The sequence below is a fragment of the Mastigoproctus giganteus genome, chromosome 9 (genome assembly GCF_048544385.1).
Source record: "Mastigoproctus giganteus isolate SK-2022 chromosome 9, ASM4854438v1, whole genome shotgun sequence".
Taxonomy (NCBI): domain Eukaryota; kingdom Metazoa; phylum Arthropoda; class Arachnida; order Uropygi; family Thelyphonidae; genus Mastigoproctus; species Mastigoproctus giganteus.
The window spans coordinates 70,366,999-70,385,620 of record NC_143583.1 but is presented as its reverse complement, the minus strand read 5'-3'; the positions used below and the strand labels follow the sequence as shown (position 1 = coordinate 70,385,620).

The 18,622-nt window shown below is 35.9% G+C and overlaps 1 protein-coding gene across 2 annotated transcripts in view; it reads right to left on the bottom strand.

The window, feature by feature from the left end:
• Positions 1 to 18,622, bottom strand: part of betaCOP (coatomer subunit beta) — a 234,667-nt gene that overhangs the window by 206,169 nt on the left and 9,876 nt on the right. For both annotated transcript variants that reach the window (XM_090381759.1, XM_090381760.1), the window contains exons 2-4: positions 13,709 to 13,812; positions 10,411 to 10,640; positions 4,720 to 4,889 (exon numbers count right to left, since the gene is read on the bottom strand). In XM_090381759.1, coding sequence (XP_090237885.1) covers positions 4,720 to 4,889; positions 10,411 to 10,640; positions 13,709 to 13,799 — 491 coding nt within the window. In that variant the 5' untranslated portion in view covers positions 13,800 to 13,812. The remainder of the gene's footprint in view (positions 1 to 4,719; positions 4,890 to 10,410; positions 10,641 to 13,708; positions 13,813 to 18,622) is intronic.

The window sequence follows — 18,622 nt, the reverse complement described above, 5'->3', positions numbered from 1 at the left end:
TGAAGGCTTTTAGCAAAACCTGCTTTTGCAAAACAATTCTTAATCGTTGTTTCTGTCACATCTTGACTCCACACTTTTGCCAACTTTGATATGCACTCCACAAATCTACGCTGGTGTTCAAAGAAAGTGCATTACCTAGGAATCTCACATTTCCAACCCTTTTTCACGATGGTATGTTGCATTAATGACTAGCATCACAAATAGAAATATAAACAAAAGATATTTATTAATAGTTAAGGAAAAGCTAAGTAATATTTGACAAGTGCTCCCATAATATTCCAAAATGAGTATTTGCAACCTTTATACAACAGTTTTGGTAAACACGACAATTATGGCTGAAATGTTATCGGAAGCCCTCAATTTGCTTCAGTTTATCGTTTTAAATGGAAAACAAAATGAAAAGTTCACCAGGTGCAAATTAATATTTAGTTGAACTGCCTCTGGCCCTGATGACAGCAGCAGCACACCTTCGAGGCATCTGAAGATAATCAACTGATAGGTCGTGGTTCCAAACATGAATTATGGCTTCCTGAAGTTCACAAAGGGTCTTTGGTTTCTTTCTGGCAACTACAGATTCCACACGATGCCAACAGTTTTCTATAGGATTCAGATCCAGGCTGTTTCCTGGCCAGCTAACAGTTGTAACGAACCGTTCTTCCAACCATTTTTTCACCTGTAGCAAATATAAACACATTACTGTCGAAATTTTAAAGCGATTTCTTTTTTTTTTAATGCTGCGATCTACACTACTAAGCACTTCCACTTCTTCACACTACACTCAAGGAATTCCTCTTAGACACTGTAAGATTACTTGCACAGCAGTGAACACAAAGCTGAAATTAGGGACCGCTTGTAGCTACCATGTAAACAGAGACAGGTGAAATTTAGTGAAAGTGTGGATGACTCATTTCTTCGAAACAGATGAATTTCCGAGATAATGGAAAGCAAAAATAAAAGCCACGAATGCATAGCAGAATTATGGGACTTCACCGTAATTCGGTCACTTGACTCACAAAGTGGGATCTGAGTGACTTGATATGTGAGCCAAATATAAGTGACATAGCCAAGTCTTGTATCTGGAAGAATATCTGTGAATATCAATGTATGGGTAATGGTATTCCTCCTTTGGTGAATGTGAGGCGGCATCTCCCTGGGTAGGGAGTCATGCATTGCTAGAGGAGGGTGTCAGTATTAACAATTTGTTTTTCTTTAATTCAATAATAAATTTATTTTATTTTAATTATTAAAGTAAAACTTGGTACTCAAGCAGCAAAACCTGCACCTTGAAAACTATGATCTTAATGGCTATAAGTTAGTTTCTACAATAACAAATTAACTGGTTTCCAGAATATCATCACTAAATGAAAATAAAGGCCTCACATTAATGTAAGAAAAATCAGTTTATTCATTACTGAAATACTACATAAATATATAGAAAAAAAATCAAAGTAATGAAATGTTTATTAATATTAAAAACCGTAGTAATAGTATTCACCATACAGTGCAAGGAAGCCACAGGCTTTTGCTGCACTGGCAAAAAAAACCAAAAAAAAAACAAGTAGATAAGAAAATAAAAATTATACGCTTCCCCTCACACAGGTAATTATCCAGTTAAAATCTGAATTTATTCAAACTATCAGCCTCAAGGGCTGACTTGTTCCAATAATCAACGACTTCACTGGCTAAAAGAAAACTTCCTTCCTTCCTAAAGCTCAACCACTGTAATTTGAATTTATGGCCCCTAGTTCTGGAATTTTTTATAACAGTAAAAATAATAGTAAGAATTCCACCATCATTCATTTTACTAATCCCTCTTAGAGCCTTATAAACCTCAATCAGGCCACCTTTGAGGTGCCTGGTTGCCAAGCTCTGTTAGCACATATAACTGAGTTGCCCGTCTTTGAACTCTTTCAAGAAGCTCAATGTCTTTTTTCAGATGAAGTCACCATACTTGAACACAGCATTCCAAATTTGGTCTTACAATTGCCTTATACATGTGATTATAACCTTCCTATCTCTACAGAATAACATTCAATAAATCATCAATAGGACGCCATGGGCTTTCCTGGCTGCCTAACAGAAAATTTCATACATGCCTGTATTGCAACTCCCAGATCCTTTTCCTCCTCCACTATTTTTAATTCAACCCCACCAAGTGTATAATTTATTTGCACCTTGCATTTAGAAGCATTAAAACATAGCTGCCACTTCTCTGACTATATTTAAAGTCTGTTCGGGTCATCCTGAAGGAGCACTGCTTGGCACTAATCATTAACGATTCTGCCAATCTTTATGTCATCTGCAAGTTTTGAAATCCAGCCTTCTATCCCTTCGTCGATGTCATTTATGAAAATGAGAAACAACAGTAGTCCAAGAACCAATCATCGAGGAACCCCACTCCTGACACTGCACCAATCTGAAGAAGATCCATAAGTCACAACCCTCTGCCTTCTACCCAGCAACACCCAACAATCCATATATTCTTACCAGTTATCCCAACCTGTTCAAGCTTGTAGAGAAACCTCTCATGAGGTACCGAGTCAAATGCTTTGCTAAAATCGAAATAAACTATATCAAAATTGTTTCCTAACTCGACTTTATGAGTAACTGTGTCAAAATAGCCCAATAAGTTAGTTAAACATGATTTTCTCTTAACAAAAGCCATTAAGTGTGTTCTTCAGAATGCCATATCTATCTAAATGTCCCTGGATTGCACTCTTAACCATTGCCTCTAAAATTTCTCCTACCACTCAAGTCAGACTAACCAGTCTGTAGTTACCAACTTCACTATTAGTAACGCTTTTATGTATTGGCGATACATTGGCACTTCTCCAATTCAAAGATGCCCTCACAATTAACCTCGATGGTTCAATATACTCCCTCATGCTCTCCCTCAAAACTATAGGGTATATGCCATCAACTCCAGGAGCCTTACTTGCCTTTATGCTCAAAATTTTTTCTAATAATGACATCACCAATTTCATATGGCTCAGCCTTGCTTACACAGCTGCTTCTCAGCACAAAAGGTCCTTCATCAGTAAAGACAGATGCAAAGTACCTATTAAATTCATGAAAAATCAGTTGGGTTATCTAAGATTTTCCCACACCCAGTGCACAAAGGTCCAATCTGATTAGCTTTCTTCTTGTTGTATTCCATACATGAAAAAGTCCTTGTCCCCATTCTTTGCTCTCTTAGCCAATGCTTTCTCATATGCAGCCTTGGCCTCCCAGACCTTATTTGTGGTACTATTACAGATCAATTTGTACCTGTTGTAGGCTTCATTACTTTTCATCACTCTGTAACTGTCCCATGCTATCTTTTTCTGCTCTACTTGACCAGCCAGCTCTGCAGTCATCTATTTCAACATCCTCCTCTTGCAATATTTTCTTTAAGGTATGTATGCGTTCATGGCTTCTGTGATTTTTTGCTTTAAATGTATTCCATAATTCCTTAATATATAATGCCTTAAATTAGTACCTTAATGTACATACATTAAAAATAATTTATTAATGAATAACTATTTGAATTTAAAACAAAGTTGGGAGAGCTCATTTTTTGTAGTATCACCTGAATCACTAGAGCACTTAGATTCAGATGAAAGAGCACTTTCATAATATGTTGGCAATGTGCTACTTGCTAATCAATATTGTAAACCTTCATGCACCTCTCCAAGTCAGGGTCCTCTTTCAAAAACAAACCTTTGGCTTGCTACAAAAGCCTGATTAGAGTTTCATTTAATTCCTTAGCATAAGACTACTCATTGCAGGACTTGCCAGTACCTATACTTGCATGGCTCTGCCTTTTGCAGTTCCATAATCTCATCACTCTCCAATTCTTCAGCACGAGAACTGAGCAATTCCTCCATATCTTGTAGCTACACTTCTAAATTCAGTTGAGGCAGCTGATGTCAATCACCATGACATCAGCTGCCACCGCTAAATGATTGTATTCATTCTGGATTCATTTATTAAATAAATTTTTGGATACACTGTTTTCCATAATCCATCCACCTTACTTTCTTTGATGTCAGACCATACCTGTTGATAATCTTCACTACATCCAGAACACTTTTTTTCTCTATAATTCCACAGCACTGGTGCATTTTCCCCATCAGTTTCTGAAACTGCCTTCATAACTGTTCTCTGAAGGTGACAAGAACTTCTTAGTCCATGGGCTATAGGATGAGGGTTGTGTTGGAGACAAAAACACAACCTTCACACTGATACACTTTTCAAAGTGTTCAAGATACACTTTTCTATCTCAGTAATAATAAAGAATTGCAATTCTTTAATTTTCATCAAGTATCCTTTCCTTTACAAATAATGATTGCAACCAAACTCTTAAGACAAGTTCGACATGCTCACTATCTCCATAATGCAAACCCTGTTTTCAAACATTTCTCTTATTTTACTTTATGTCCAAAGCTGATAACCTTCCTTTTACTTGCACTCTTACACTCCACAACAGCAGTTTTTCTGATCCTTCCACCTTTTCTTTTTATATTAAGAAATATAAAAAGAAAAGGTGCCAAAATAATCCATTATAATGAAAATTTGTTAAACAAGAACTACCTGTTTTAATATGTGGTATAATGGTGTTTGTTTCTACAATAGTCAATTATATAAATTTAAATCAATGATAATTGCTTAGCAAGAAATAAACCAAGAGTTAACAACTGTTATCTATACTAGGTAGAACAGTCAAAAATTGCCACATACTTATAAATAGTAAAAATAGCTAGTACAGCATTCCTTCTGACATACGAATGACGGTGTTCTAAGCAGGCACGTATAGCTGGCATTAATGGTTCTAGAAGTTCTGGTTCTTTTAGTTTGCATAAAAATCTTAAAGTAGATCCCCGAATAAATTCATTGGGATGTTGAAGGTCCTAATTTTAAGGTAAGGGGAAAAAAAAAATTTATCAATAACAATTAAAATGCATACACAAATATTTTTTTTAACGAACTCATCAAGCAGAAAATGTGTGCCATAAACTTTCAATAATCACACCGGTCAACAAATTTAATTTTTTTTTTGTTTCTTTGAACAATATTTTTATTGTTCTAAAATTTTAAAAATATTTTTTTATTGTTCTTTAATTTATATGCATATGCAGAGATGAGAAATCAGCATTAAAAATATTATTTTACTCAAGTTTTGAAAATACCGGCTGTCTTATATTCTATAAAATACACTATGTAGGCCTAAAACAAGATAAATAAAGAACATCCACCATAATGTTTTAGTATATCTTATATTAAAAAACATGTTATATTATAAAAAACTTCAGCATTATTTCTGCTGTCTTCCTGTTCTGGTCCAGCAAGAAGAGAGAAAAAAAAAAAAAAAAAAAGAAAAAGAACACTGAATATGAGTTCTTCAAATATTATTTTCGAGTTTACACGAGTTATTACAATAAAAGTGACTGATAAAACATTAAGAAAAATGTTTCAGACATTATAAATATTATAATCATAGAAATAACAATATAAATATTTGTTATTTATATGATTTTAGTGTGTGTGTGGTATTTCTTGAAACATTCACCAGAATGCAAGACTTTTCCCCCTCTCCCCTGGAGCACATATAACAATACCAATCTGTTTTCTTACACCACTAACCCTTCTGTCACTACATGTTACACAGGCTTACTTCTTACTTGAATTTTCTTGTTTCATCACAAAATGAGGAAAGCCATTCATTCTCTCTCTTTGGAACTTTATGGCCTCCTAGAAAGGACATTCTTATTCTAGTCCATCCTTGAGAAGGTCCCATATCTGTGGGTCAATGAAACCACTTTCCTTTATTTTTGGCATCACCAAGTCTTACAAATTTTCCCTTGAGATATTTGAAAGCTGGTCCATCTTGATCTATGGCCGTAACAAATTGTTTCACAAGTCCCACTTTTATGTGTAGGGGAGGTAACAGGATTTTGCTTGGCTCCACTAGTGGACTGTAATGGACATTTTTATCCCTGGATCAAGTGATTGTTTTGAAGGTCTGTTTTTTCTTGTGTAATGAGAAGACCATGCTCTACTGTTCCATTTGCAAAAAGAAAATAGCAAAATTTTGTTTCCCTGCTGCATTCACAACAAGATGGCAATAACTTTTAAGTCACTGAAAATATGCCATTGGTAGTCCTTGTAGTTGGATTCAATAAGCTTCATGTTATTTTATGATTCTTTCATACAAACTGCATGGTCTATTGGAATTTGTGTAATTTTGTGTGGTTCTGCAGAGTGAAAATTGGAAATAAAATCAGCATCTGTTGATGTGAAGGGTTCAGGTGATTTATCTCAAGCCATCACCTGACTTTTCATCAGATTCTAAAACATATTCAGCTGGTGGCTCACAAAAGGGAAATCCTTCTATGTGGGATACTGGTCAAATAGCAGATGGTTGTTTGTTGTTTGTTATTTGGTTTTTAGGAGCATTAGCAACTAAGGCCATATTGCTCCGGGATTGCCTGACCTTTCCGTATCCTCTGTATTTGGTGGTGACAGGCTCGAACCCTGGTCTAATCAAGAAGCGTGTGCTATGCACTGCTGCTCCTTCCCACCTAGCTATGGAGGCGACTTAGCAGATGGTATAATCAGATAACTTAAGGTCCACTTTTTCTTCTTGAAAATCCCCTGCTGAAGTGGTGGTACCATACAAAAATAAGTCTGTTATATGATCTGAAGGCTCTCCCATATTATTTTACTCAAGTTTTGAAAATACCGACTGTCTTATATTCTATAAAATACACTATGTAGGCCTAAAACAAGATAAATAAAGAACATCCTTTGTGATTTAACCATCTGCGGAGATTAGAAGCACAAGTATAGCAGTAAATATGACGTGCCCAGCTGTTGCCTTGGTCCCTAACCTTGCAGCCAAAATAACAGTTGTATCTTTATTATTATTAGAGTAATAGCACACTTCTGTGATGCAAATGTCACTTTACCACAAATAACAAAAATTATTCACACTATTTACACACTTATGCAGCATGCTAAATTTTAAATTTCTACTCAGTCAAAAACAACAAGTATAGCAAGAAAGATGCCTGGCTCAAGCTGACTGATGTGCCCAGAGAGGAAATAGTGACTCAGAACCAATGGCTGCAGTGCCACACAAATACCTCAAGTGCAAATTTTCCCAAAAATCAGGCAAAACCGAACTGAAAATGTATAGTATCATCAAAACTAGAGCTAATAATCAATTTTAACCGTCATCTTCATATTTAGCACATTAATATTAGCCAAAATTAACTAATTGTATTGGCGCCTCCATAGCCAGGTGGGCAGGAGCAGTAGTGGGTAGCATACGCTTCTTGATTAGACCCGGGTTCGAGCCCATGACCACCAAATAAGGAGGATACGGAAAGGTCAGGGAATGACCACCGCACATCCCCGGAGCAATATGGCCTTAGTTGCTAATGCTCCTAAAAACCAAATAACAACAACTAATTTTATTAGCAAAACATTTTAGCTGTTGATATTTTCAATAATCAAAATAATTTTCCCCCCCTTATATATTTATATAGATGATATCTCTCTAGCCAGCAAAATTTGTATTTGCATTTTAATTTTCATTTTTAGCCACAGGAAGCATATAGAAGAAGTCTTCTACATCCATGTTATTAATTAATTAAAATTTCTTTGCCATTTCTCTTTCTATTACTGGAATTCCTGTGGTATTTGGCATGTAGTTCTCTGTTGAGCTATGTGATATTTCACACTATAATTTATGTTAAATAAATAAATATAAAAAATCATTCTGCAGTCATTGTCAACTGCATGATGGGAGCCTCCTGAGCAAATCATGTTGAGGATATAGACCATAATCTGCCACCACACTGGTCCAGTGTGGGTTGGCAGATTGACCATATTTAGAAACCAGGGGCTTGAGCCCAAGTCTACTCAAAGAGTGCAATACTGCACTGCCACTCCTGACCACTCAGCTACAAGGGTAGGTAGGTGGGTGGGTGTAGTATATATATATAAGAAAAAACAGGAAGAAAAATTTTTTTCCCCGAGTAGACAAATTTTTTTTTTGTCTCTACCGAAAAGGATGTTTGTTTGTTTGTTTGTTATTTGGTTTTTAGGAGCATTAGCAACTAAGGCCATATTGCTCCGGTGCGGTGGTCATTCCCTGACCTTTCTGCATCCTCCGTATTTGGTGGTGACGGGGTCGAACCCAGGTCTAATCAAGAAGCGTGTGCTACGCACTGCTGCTCCTTCCCACCTGGCAACGGAGGCGGCTCTACCGAAAAGGAGATATCAAGGAAAGATATCATACATTATTATGTATTCAGGGTAACAGGTAGAGTATGGCTGCTATGAACAGAATATTAGTGGGCGAATACATTAGTCATTTTCTTCTTCTTCTTCAAGAGGAGTGTTTCCATTTACAATGGGGTTTTCTCGGCCTACAAGTTATTTCTTGTTAGGAATTTTTTCCTGCCATAAAGTGCAGTTCTGGGTGTCTTGGTCGGTTAAGCCTCGGGCTGTCATGCACTCCCGTACTCCATCCATCCATGTCCTCCTAGGTCTTCCTCTTCTCCTAGGAGGTATCCATTCCAGGATAGCCTTTGGATATCTGTTTTCTTGCATCCATAGTAGTTTGAGATACATCTACCCCAGTCAACCCAATTCCTAGATTTCACTCCATCCTGTGACTGGTCCATAAGCTATTAGCTCATGGTTTTAATGAAGCGTATAAAGACAGTATATAAAGTATCAAATAATTACATCTGAGTACAAAACTGCATCAAAGATCCATCTTGAACACAGTATACATCCATTATATAATACTATATAATGTAAAAGACAGAAAAATCTTAGAATTCGCTCATATCTAGCCACTTTCTAAAAAGGGTAACAAATCTCTCCTATCCAATTGTCATCCCATTGCATTTACTTCTATTCTTTCTAAAGAAATGCAGAAATCAATTAACCACCAACTCAAACTATCCAGAAACCTTCCATCTGATCACCAGGATGGATTCTGTCAGTGTCGATCCACTGGTGATATTATGGCTTATGTTACCCATCTATGGACAAATTCAATGGAAAAGTTTAGTGAAACTCAAGCAGTTGCTCTTGATGTTACAAAGGCTTTCGATCATGTCTAGCATAAAAGTCATATTGCATAAATAAGCTTCCATCTTATGGTTTGCCAACTGTTTTTTGTAATTGGGTATCCAGTTTTTCTCTCTGATCCCCTCACTGCAGCGGATGGTAGATGGTTTTCAACTTCTCCACTAATGCTGGTGTTTGCCAAGGTTCAGTTCGTTTTCCCACTCTTTTCCTCTTGTATATTTATGACCTTCTTCCATTGACTGGAAATACTACCCAGGCTTGCTGATGATAGCACATTGCATTCCACCTTCCAGTTCGAGAAACCTTGCCCTGCTCAATCAGCTTCAACTTCTCGAATATCCGCTACCAATTCTTTAAATGCTGATCTACAGGTAACTCTCCAGTGGACAAAGATAACTTAGTTGATTTTAATACTTCTGAAACTCAGTCCTGTTTTATATTTTGCAAAAAAAGGATTCTTCTGCATGCTATGCTTATCTTTGAAGGCACTCTGATTTATAGGCAAGATCATATGTCTCTATTGGAGATTACCATGACCTCTAATCTCTCTCTCTCTCTTGGCATAAGCATATTACAAATATTGCTTCCTCTGCATCCAAAAAACTAGGTTTTCTCTTTTGTTCTCGACATTACTTTTCTTTGGAACAGCTAGCTGTTCACTCTGTACAAATCACAAATCCACTTTACCTTGTTCCCACATCTGGGGTGGTACCGCCAAAACCTCTCCCAGGCTTCTAAATTCCACCGAAAAGAGGGCAGTTCAGTTAATTAGTGATCCAACTCTAACAGAGTCTCTCTACTCTCCGTCCCATAGACGTTCTGTTTCTGCTGCATGCCTTTTCTATAGATACTTCCACGCGCACTGTTCTTCTGAATTGGCTTCTATAATTCCCTCTCTCTTTTCCAAAGTAGTCCGAACACGTACAGTCAACATCGTTTTACTGTCCAACTTCAAACTCACAGAACCAGAAAACTCACTTTTCTTTTTCCTTATTTATTCACTCAACTTCTGTGTTCTGGAACAACCTTCCTTATACGTATTTCCTGAAAATTATCATCTAGAGAAGTTCAAGTCTAATGTCAACAAGTATCTTCTTTCATCTTCACAAAATTCAACCAATGCTGGGTAATAAGTACTATAGGTTCTAATACCTCTTGTGTTTTGGTTTTCATAAAAAAAAAAAAAAAAAAAAACCTTTTACAGTAATACTTTCTATAACCAGAATTTATTTGAATTATGAAACCTATAAAATATACTACATATAAAGTTTTAAAAGATATATAATTTGCTTTATAGAATATTCAAGGGAAAAAAAGTTTTACCTTTCTGTAAGCATCACAGACTAAAATCATCTCTTGCATAAGTTTTCCATCTGGAGAAGTCTTTGGAACTATTTCCCAAAATACCAACAATAATTTCTTAACTGTATGATCTTGAAGTGGAAGTACAAACCTAATAATGGTCATCAATAAGGAAGGAAATTTTTCACCATTTATTATCAGATGGATAGTTTTCTTCAAAGCTTCAATCTTTGTTTTAATGTCACCTTTTTCTGAAATTAATTAAAAATTTTGAATTTTATTTTTTGAATCATAAACACTGATTTTAGTTCTTTAAAACACAGTGATCACATTAAACAAGAACAGAACCCATAAAAATGTGAATAACCTACAAGAAAAATAGTACAAGAGCCATTTTTTGTTCCATAAATGTTGCCACCTGTAAAACTACAAATGTGCATGTGCAGCAAAAGAAATAAATGAACACAACATCCAGCATAGAAGAGCATATGTTCATGCTCTCTCTCTAACTCACTAACACTAACTCAAAAGTCAATTAAAACTGATTTTTGTAGGCAATTTCCATGTTGTAAGGCACCATCAAAATCTGTGTTATGGAAACTTGTGAAATGTTCAGGAAGATTGAGAATGTTGCAAGCTGTGTCCGCATATCAACTGCTGTGACTGAGCACTGTTTCAGGAATCGCATAATTTCAAAAGGCAACCAAAATGACAACCTATTTGGAGATTAGAGTCCTAATCAAATAGAGTTTACCTATACAAAAAAAATAATAAATTAGCTGTTTGACGTGAGCTGCCAGGTGATAAAATGACTAAAGCCATTTAGCCTAAATGGCAACTGCAAAATAGATGTGCCACTCAAGTGTTTTTTTCTATGTATGGAGTTTAAACTGCATGGGAAAACACTATGGTTTTTATCTTATGAGATTCGTATATCAAACATAATTTAAACACGACAGTGCCACTCTCAAAGTAATTTTCTTAAGTTGTAATGCACTTTTGCCACTCTTCGTATAACTGCTGGTAGCTATTCTGGTTGAATACCCAGGAGAGCATTGTGAGTTGCATTGATAACCTCCTGTTCACTGTGGAAGAAGTAGCCTCATAAATACTGTTTCATTTTTGGGAAAGTGAAAAAATTTCCTGGTAAGATGTCAGGCAAATAAGGGAGGGGGAATAATACAACAGTATTGTGTTTAATGAACTCTCTTTTTACGAGAGAGCATTGTAATTGCAACGACTTCCAATGTTTTGCTACCCATTGTTCTGAATGTTTTTGCCAAATTTATTCTCACAGCTATATATAATATCTTAACTTATTCAGAGTGGCATCGTGAGGAATGAATTCACAGTATACAATATCATGGTGTTTAAAAAAAAAAAAACATTCCTACCATCACATTCCCTTTCATCCTGTCTTGTTTGAATTCTTTTTATTGCAGCAAATAAGAATTCCTAAGTTGGCAGCTCATGTTTTGTTTGTTTGTGGGTCATAGAGAAACACCTGGTCTTATCCCTGATGATGGACCATAGGAACAATAGATCATTATCAGATGCCATTATGAAATCACTGCCAACTGTCATCACTCATTACACTGAGTGTAAGCATCTTCTCAGGCATAACATGCTGGGAAATCCAAGGTACGTTCAAATCACTGCTTAAATTCTATGAAAGCATCTGTGTAAAATGTTTGAAACTTCTGCAAGCTTATCAACAGTCAAAGTGATTTTGATATATGTATGAACTGGTTGTTCCTAAATTTTTTCCAGCATGTTATGACCATGGTCATCATGTGCTTAACTTTTTCTTGCCACTTTAAATCCACGATGCCATTAAAACAGAGCAGTACGAGACAAAGACCCATCACTATAAGTCTGATGCATTATTTCCAATGTTTCAAAAGTAGATTTCCCTAAGCAGCAGCAATATTTGTCGTTTGCAAGATATTCGAAATCTGATGTTTTTTTCACTCAGCAATAGTGATAAAATAAATAATCTTTAAACACACACAATAACAAAACATGAACTGAATAATTAACAAACTTCTATGTATCTAGATAAAACTGAAATTTACAACAGCAAACTGCACTGCATTTGTTGATTTCAACAGCATTACCAGTAGTGGAACCACTTGGCTGTACTATGTATAAAGATAGGTTCACTTAGCAAAAACCATAAAAAAAACAAAAAAAAAAAAAAAAACCATCTGATTTCATCAAATACAAAATAATAAAGATAGCTGCTTTTTACATTATCAACTAGACTAAATAAGTTAGAATAAGAAGAGATCTTTTAGTAAGTTTATATTTTTTGAATTATTCCATTGTATGCCACAGAGCAATTCACATTGAATAATTTGTTTTTGACCATTTAGTGTGGGAAATTATGCCACTAACAACCACTTACCATATTAAATGAAAAATAATAGGTGGCTCAAGGTCACTCGCTGTTTAACATATGTATAGAGTGGATAAGCCTAATGAATGACCTTGAACAGCCTACTGTTTTTTCTTTCTTCTTACATATCACCCCAGGGACTCACATCTGGTGAGTATGGGCTTGGCACACCCAGGGTCCTGAGCTGGATATCATCATTCGTCTCTTTCTTGGTGATTCCTTTCTACTTCTTTCTCTCTCTCTCTCTCTCTCTCTCTCTCTCTCTCTCTCTCTCTCTCTCTCTCTCTCTCTCTCTCTCAGAGAACTCGGGAATTTTTTTTTTTGGCTGGTGCAGCATAAGCCTCAGGCTTCCTTGCACCATATGGCTAATAATAACTGAAGGACCAACAAGTCTTGAAATAAATTTTCATAGCAATGTCTTGTCTTTTAAATAAATGATGATATAACCTCTCTATACTGCCACTTGTTTGAAAATAGGGTAATAACAAGGCAAGGCATAAAAAAATTATTCATTCTGCTGTGGGAAATGAGTGCATGTGCATAGATGAAAGAAATTTTCAGCATACATTGCAAGCTTAAAATTTGGGGGGGGGGGGGATTTTCAACTTTACATGACAAAGTGTTAGAAAAATCATATACATTGTATGGTCCGGCAAAAAATCAGATAGGTTCCTTCGGAAAGATAAACCAGCTTTCTTACAGTTACACATAACATTGAGCAACTGTGAAGAAAACTTGAATTTTTAATTGTATTTTTTGTTGTTCTTTCTCTTTTATTTATTATTTTTTTAAAATAAAATTTTCAAAAGTGCTAGATAAATTCTGGATTACAAGGTTTTGCTGTATATTATTTATTTATTATTTGCTGTATATTTTTTAACTATATTGCGATTTAAATTATTAAAAAAGGAATAAAATTACCTAAATCATTCTTCAGCTGCATTTCATTAGGAGGTTCAGAATCACTAGGAACATTTATTAGTGTATAACATGCTTGCTCAGTTGCTGCCATTATACACTAAATACTAAAAAAAAAGGAATAAGTATGTCAGTAATGGTAAAAAAAAAATATCAGTTTTAACTAATCTGAAAATCCAAATAAATGTTGGGCACATTACAATTATATAATACACATTTTAATAAATTGTAAGTTAAAATATAGGTAGAGCATTATGGTTAACTAAACTTTTCAGTTATCTGAGTGCACTATATTCAAAGAAAAAAAGAAAAAAAAGAAACAATGGATAGCAACAAAAAAAAAAAAAAAAACGTAAAGCTACAGTTTGGAATATGTATCAATGTAAGCAATGCCGCAACCAACAAAAATTATGTACTGTATAATTTTTGTTGGTTGTGGCAATAAAGTAATCAAAAATTAATTTATTGTAGAGTACTGTAATAGCAATTCAAATTAAACATTTACCCATTCTCTTGATCAAGAGAATGGGTTTTTTCCTTCTTTTTTTGTTGATTCGATGACATTATTCTTTATTAAAATAAACTTTGGAGAGACTACAGTTCTGTAAACTGCTGTCTGGAACCTTGGCATCTGCACGATGATCTAACTGACGTGTAGAAGGCATTAAAAGGGTTAAGTAAATTATATGCCAGGAGTGTCTAAACTTGCTTAACATAAGAGCCACATATGATGTTATTTGGTTTTTAGGAGCATTAGCAACTAAGGCCATATTTTTCCGGGAATATGTGGTGGTCATTCCCTGACCTTTCCGCATCCTCTGTATTTGGTGGTGAGCCACATATGATAAATTTCAGATGTTTGAGAGCCGCAAGACATGAACAAATATTACACACACGTTTTTATTGTTACATGCACATTTTATTATAAAATTTTTATATAAATATTACAAAATACATGTACGTAATAATATTTATTCATGTATGTAGTTTTTAAACTGTTAATTTGTATTAGTTTCAATAATTACAAAGTAGACATACATATATATATATATACCAGATGTTTTCAAAATCCTGATTGATCATTTTTTTTAACTATATTGAGCATATTTAATATGGTAATGAACTACGGAAACATCTTAGAAAAATATGCAAATTTGCATTTCATTAACATTAAATGCCAAAAATAAAAAAGGGGTAAAAACATATATTTTTAATATTTATTTGGAGAAAAATATAAACCAATAAAATTAGAGATATTTTAATCAGATACCACCTTACAAAATAATAATCTTATCATAACATTTTTATGACACAAACAGACACTGCTACAATTATCAGGCTATTTACAGCTAGTAGAGGTCTTGTGAGTCTCCATCTTGGCTGTGAGTCGTTTAAGTTCCATAAATCCCAGTCTACAAACTGGTTTTCTTCAGTTGAGGATATTTTATTCCTGGAACTTGCTTCCAGAACTCAATTGTAGACTGGGATTTATGGATCAACTTTAGACCAAGGTCCTCCTGTAATTCTATTAGTTCCATTTCCACAGTAGATGATTCTGTAACCACAGGTTTGAGAATTGGACAACCATCGTTGATCACATCAACCATGAATGGATTTACAAGAAAGGCGAAGCAGGGCTTCAGCTTCGGCAAGTCCTTAAACCTGTCTAAGAAATTATCAAGCAGTCTTTTATTTCAATATCAGGGAATGTATTTACTCTCCTTTTGAGATTGGGAAAGTAACTTTTTTTAGAAATTTTTTTTTTATGAAAACCCCAAACATGAGAGGTATTAGAACCTAAGTACTTAGTACCATGCTTGAGTTTGAGAAGATGAAAGAAGATATTTGTTGACATTAGACTTGAACTTCTGTAGACTGTAATTTTCAGGAAATACATATGAAGGAAGTTTGTTCCAGAAAACGGCAGTTGAATGTTATTGTTAGTTTGTTTGTTATTTAGTTTTTAGGAGCATTAGCAACTAAGGCCATATTGCTCCGGAGATATGCGGTGGTCATTCCCTGACCTTTCCGCATCCTCCGTATTTGGTGGTCACGGGCTCGAACCCCAGTTTAATCAAGAAGCAGTTGAATGAATAAACGATGAAGATGAAAAGTTGGTTCTGAGTTTGAAGTTGTACAGTAAATGTATGTTGGCAGCATATGTTCAGACTGTTTTGAAAGAGAGAGAGAGGGAATTATAGAAGCCAATTCAGAAGAACAGTGCCCATGGAAGTATCTGTAGAAAAGGCATGCAGCAGAAACAGTACATCTATGAGACAGCAGTGGAGAGACTCTGTTGGAGAGGAGTCATTAATTAACCTAACTGCCCTCTTCTGAATGGAATCTAGAAGCCTGAGAGGTTTTGGGAGAACTGCCCCAGATGTTGGAACAATCTTCCATGGTAGGGCAGATTTGCCATTTATACAGAGTGAACAGCTGTTTAGAAGAAAAGTAATGCCAAGAGCGAAAGAGAAAACCAAGTTTTTTAGATGCAGAAGAAGCAATATTTGTAATGTGCTTGTGCCAAGAGAGATTAGAAGTCAATGTAATCCCTAAAAGAGACAACATTTTGCCCAGAAATCAGAGTGTAACCAAAGTTAAGCATAGGAGCAGAAGAATCCTTTTTGCGAGATATAAGACAAGACTGAGTTTTAGAAGGATTGAAATCAACTAAATTGTCTTTGCCCCACTGGAGATCGGCATTTAAGGAATTGGTAGCGGATATTCGAGAAGTTTATCAGGGCAAGGTTTCTCAAAATGGAAGGTGGAATGCAATATGCTATCTTTGGCAAAACTATGGATAGGATCTCCAGTCAATGGAAGAAGGTCATCAATATACAAGAGGTAAAGAGTGGGGGAAAGAACTGACCCTTGGGGGACACCAGCATTAGTGGAGAAGTTAGAAGACAGAGAGCCATCTACCATCACCCTCAGTGAGCGATCAGAGAGAAAACTGGATAACCAATTACAAAAAACAGTGGCAAACCATAAGATAGAAGCGTCTTTGGAAGACCTTTAGGCCAAGCACAATCGATAAGCCTTTGAGATATCAAGAGCAACCACTTGTGTTTCACTGACCTTTTCCATCGAATGTCCATAAATGGGTAACATAAGCCAGAATATCACCAGGGGATCGGCACTGATGGAATCCATACTGGCGATCATTGATCAGAGAGGTTTCTAGGTAGTTTAAGAGTTGGCGGTTAATTGATTTTTCCATTACTTTAGAAAGAGTAGAAGTAATTGCAATGACACGATAATTGGATGGGAGGGATTTGTCACCCTTTTTAGGAACTGGCTGGATATGAGCAAATTTCCAAGCAGAAGGAAAAACACCTTTGGAATAAGAAAGTGAAAAAACGTGGTGAAGAACAGGAGTAAGTTGAGGAACACAGGTTTTGAGAACAAGTGGAGAAATAACATTAGGACCTGGAACTTTCTTAGCATCAAGATTCGCCAAAATCCTTCTGACATCCTTATGACAGAAGACCACAGGGAACATTAAATTGAGCGTGTTGGGAATGGTGGGAGGTGTTTTACCAAGATCATTAATATATGAGTTGGAAGGAAAATGGGATGCTAGAGGGTCAGCTTTATCCTTGGCCAAAGTGACAACAGAACCATCTGGTTTGGACAGAGGTGGGAGCAGAGATGGGCAAAAGTTGCGGCAAATAGCTTTGGCAAGAGACCAGAATGCTCGGCTACCATTAGGGCAAGAAGCAAGTTTTCTACTCTTAGCCTGTTCAAAATCTAGTTTGGACTGATTAATAGCTGCTTTACAATTGTTGTGAGATTTGGTGTAGGCAGAAAATGAAAATGAAGAATTGGAAACAAGCCAATTACGATATGCAACATTTTTCTCTTGAACATCCTTAGGGACTTTATCCCACACTCCACTTAGATTTTAAAGTGGAGTGTGGGATAAAGGATTCCATTCCTACAAGAATAATTTCACTGACACGATCTGAGCAAATGTTGACATCAGAATTTTTGAAACAGTAATCCGACCAAGGAAAAAAGAAAACTCGCAGGTCATCCCATTTTGCATTCTTGTAATGCCAAACAATATGAGGTTGGGAATAGCCATGAGATAAGGGTTCCATCAGAGAAGAGACAATCACCAAGTTGTGATCTGAGGTACCTAAGGGACCACTCACTTTGACCATGTACTTAGAAGGGTTGTTTGTGAGAAAAAGATCAAGCATGTTAGCTGTATGGTTAGGATTGTCCGGTATTCTTGTAGGTAAATGAACAATCTGTGCAAGGTCATTAGTAATTGCAAAAGCCTCAGCATCTCGACCAGCTGGGTCGGTGTGACTAGAAAATGGAAGTTAGCTGGAGTTGTGAACATTAAAATCACCAAGGAAAATGACCTCACTGTTAGGAAAGTGGACTGGAGAAAGTCAAGTTGCAAAGGGAGGAAATCAAAGAGCTCTAAGTGATTAGTGGAGTTTGGAAAAACGGTAGAGACAACAGATGAATTTGACACAATGAGATAGAGAGAGGTAGAGAGATTTTAAGCCATAGAAGATCGAAAAGAGGAGATTCCAAATTACCAAGTCTCTGACAGGGTATATCGGAACGGACATATGCACAAGCACCACCTTTGAGGCAAAAGGAATCATACAGCCAATAATTTGGGCAACTGAGATGAGCAGTAGTTGAATCAACCGATAACTGAGATTCTGTCAGAAAAAGTACATGGGGTTTGGCAGACTGCAAGTGGAAATGGACATTGCTGAGATTAGAATTGAGACCATGTATATTTTTGAAATGAACTAGAAAGTGTTTGGGAGGTTTAGATCTTTTCACAGATAAGCTTACTCTATTAGTTTGACAATTCATGGTGTATTCAATAGTAAGAAAAATATTTGGGGGGGGGGGGTGGCATGCTATATGAAGTTGTTGTTGTTGTTG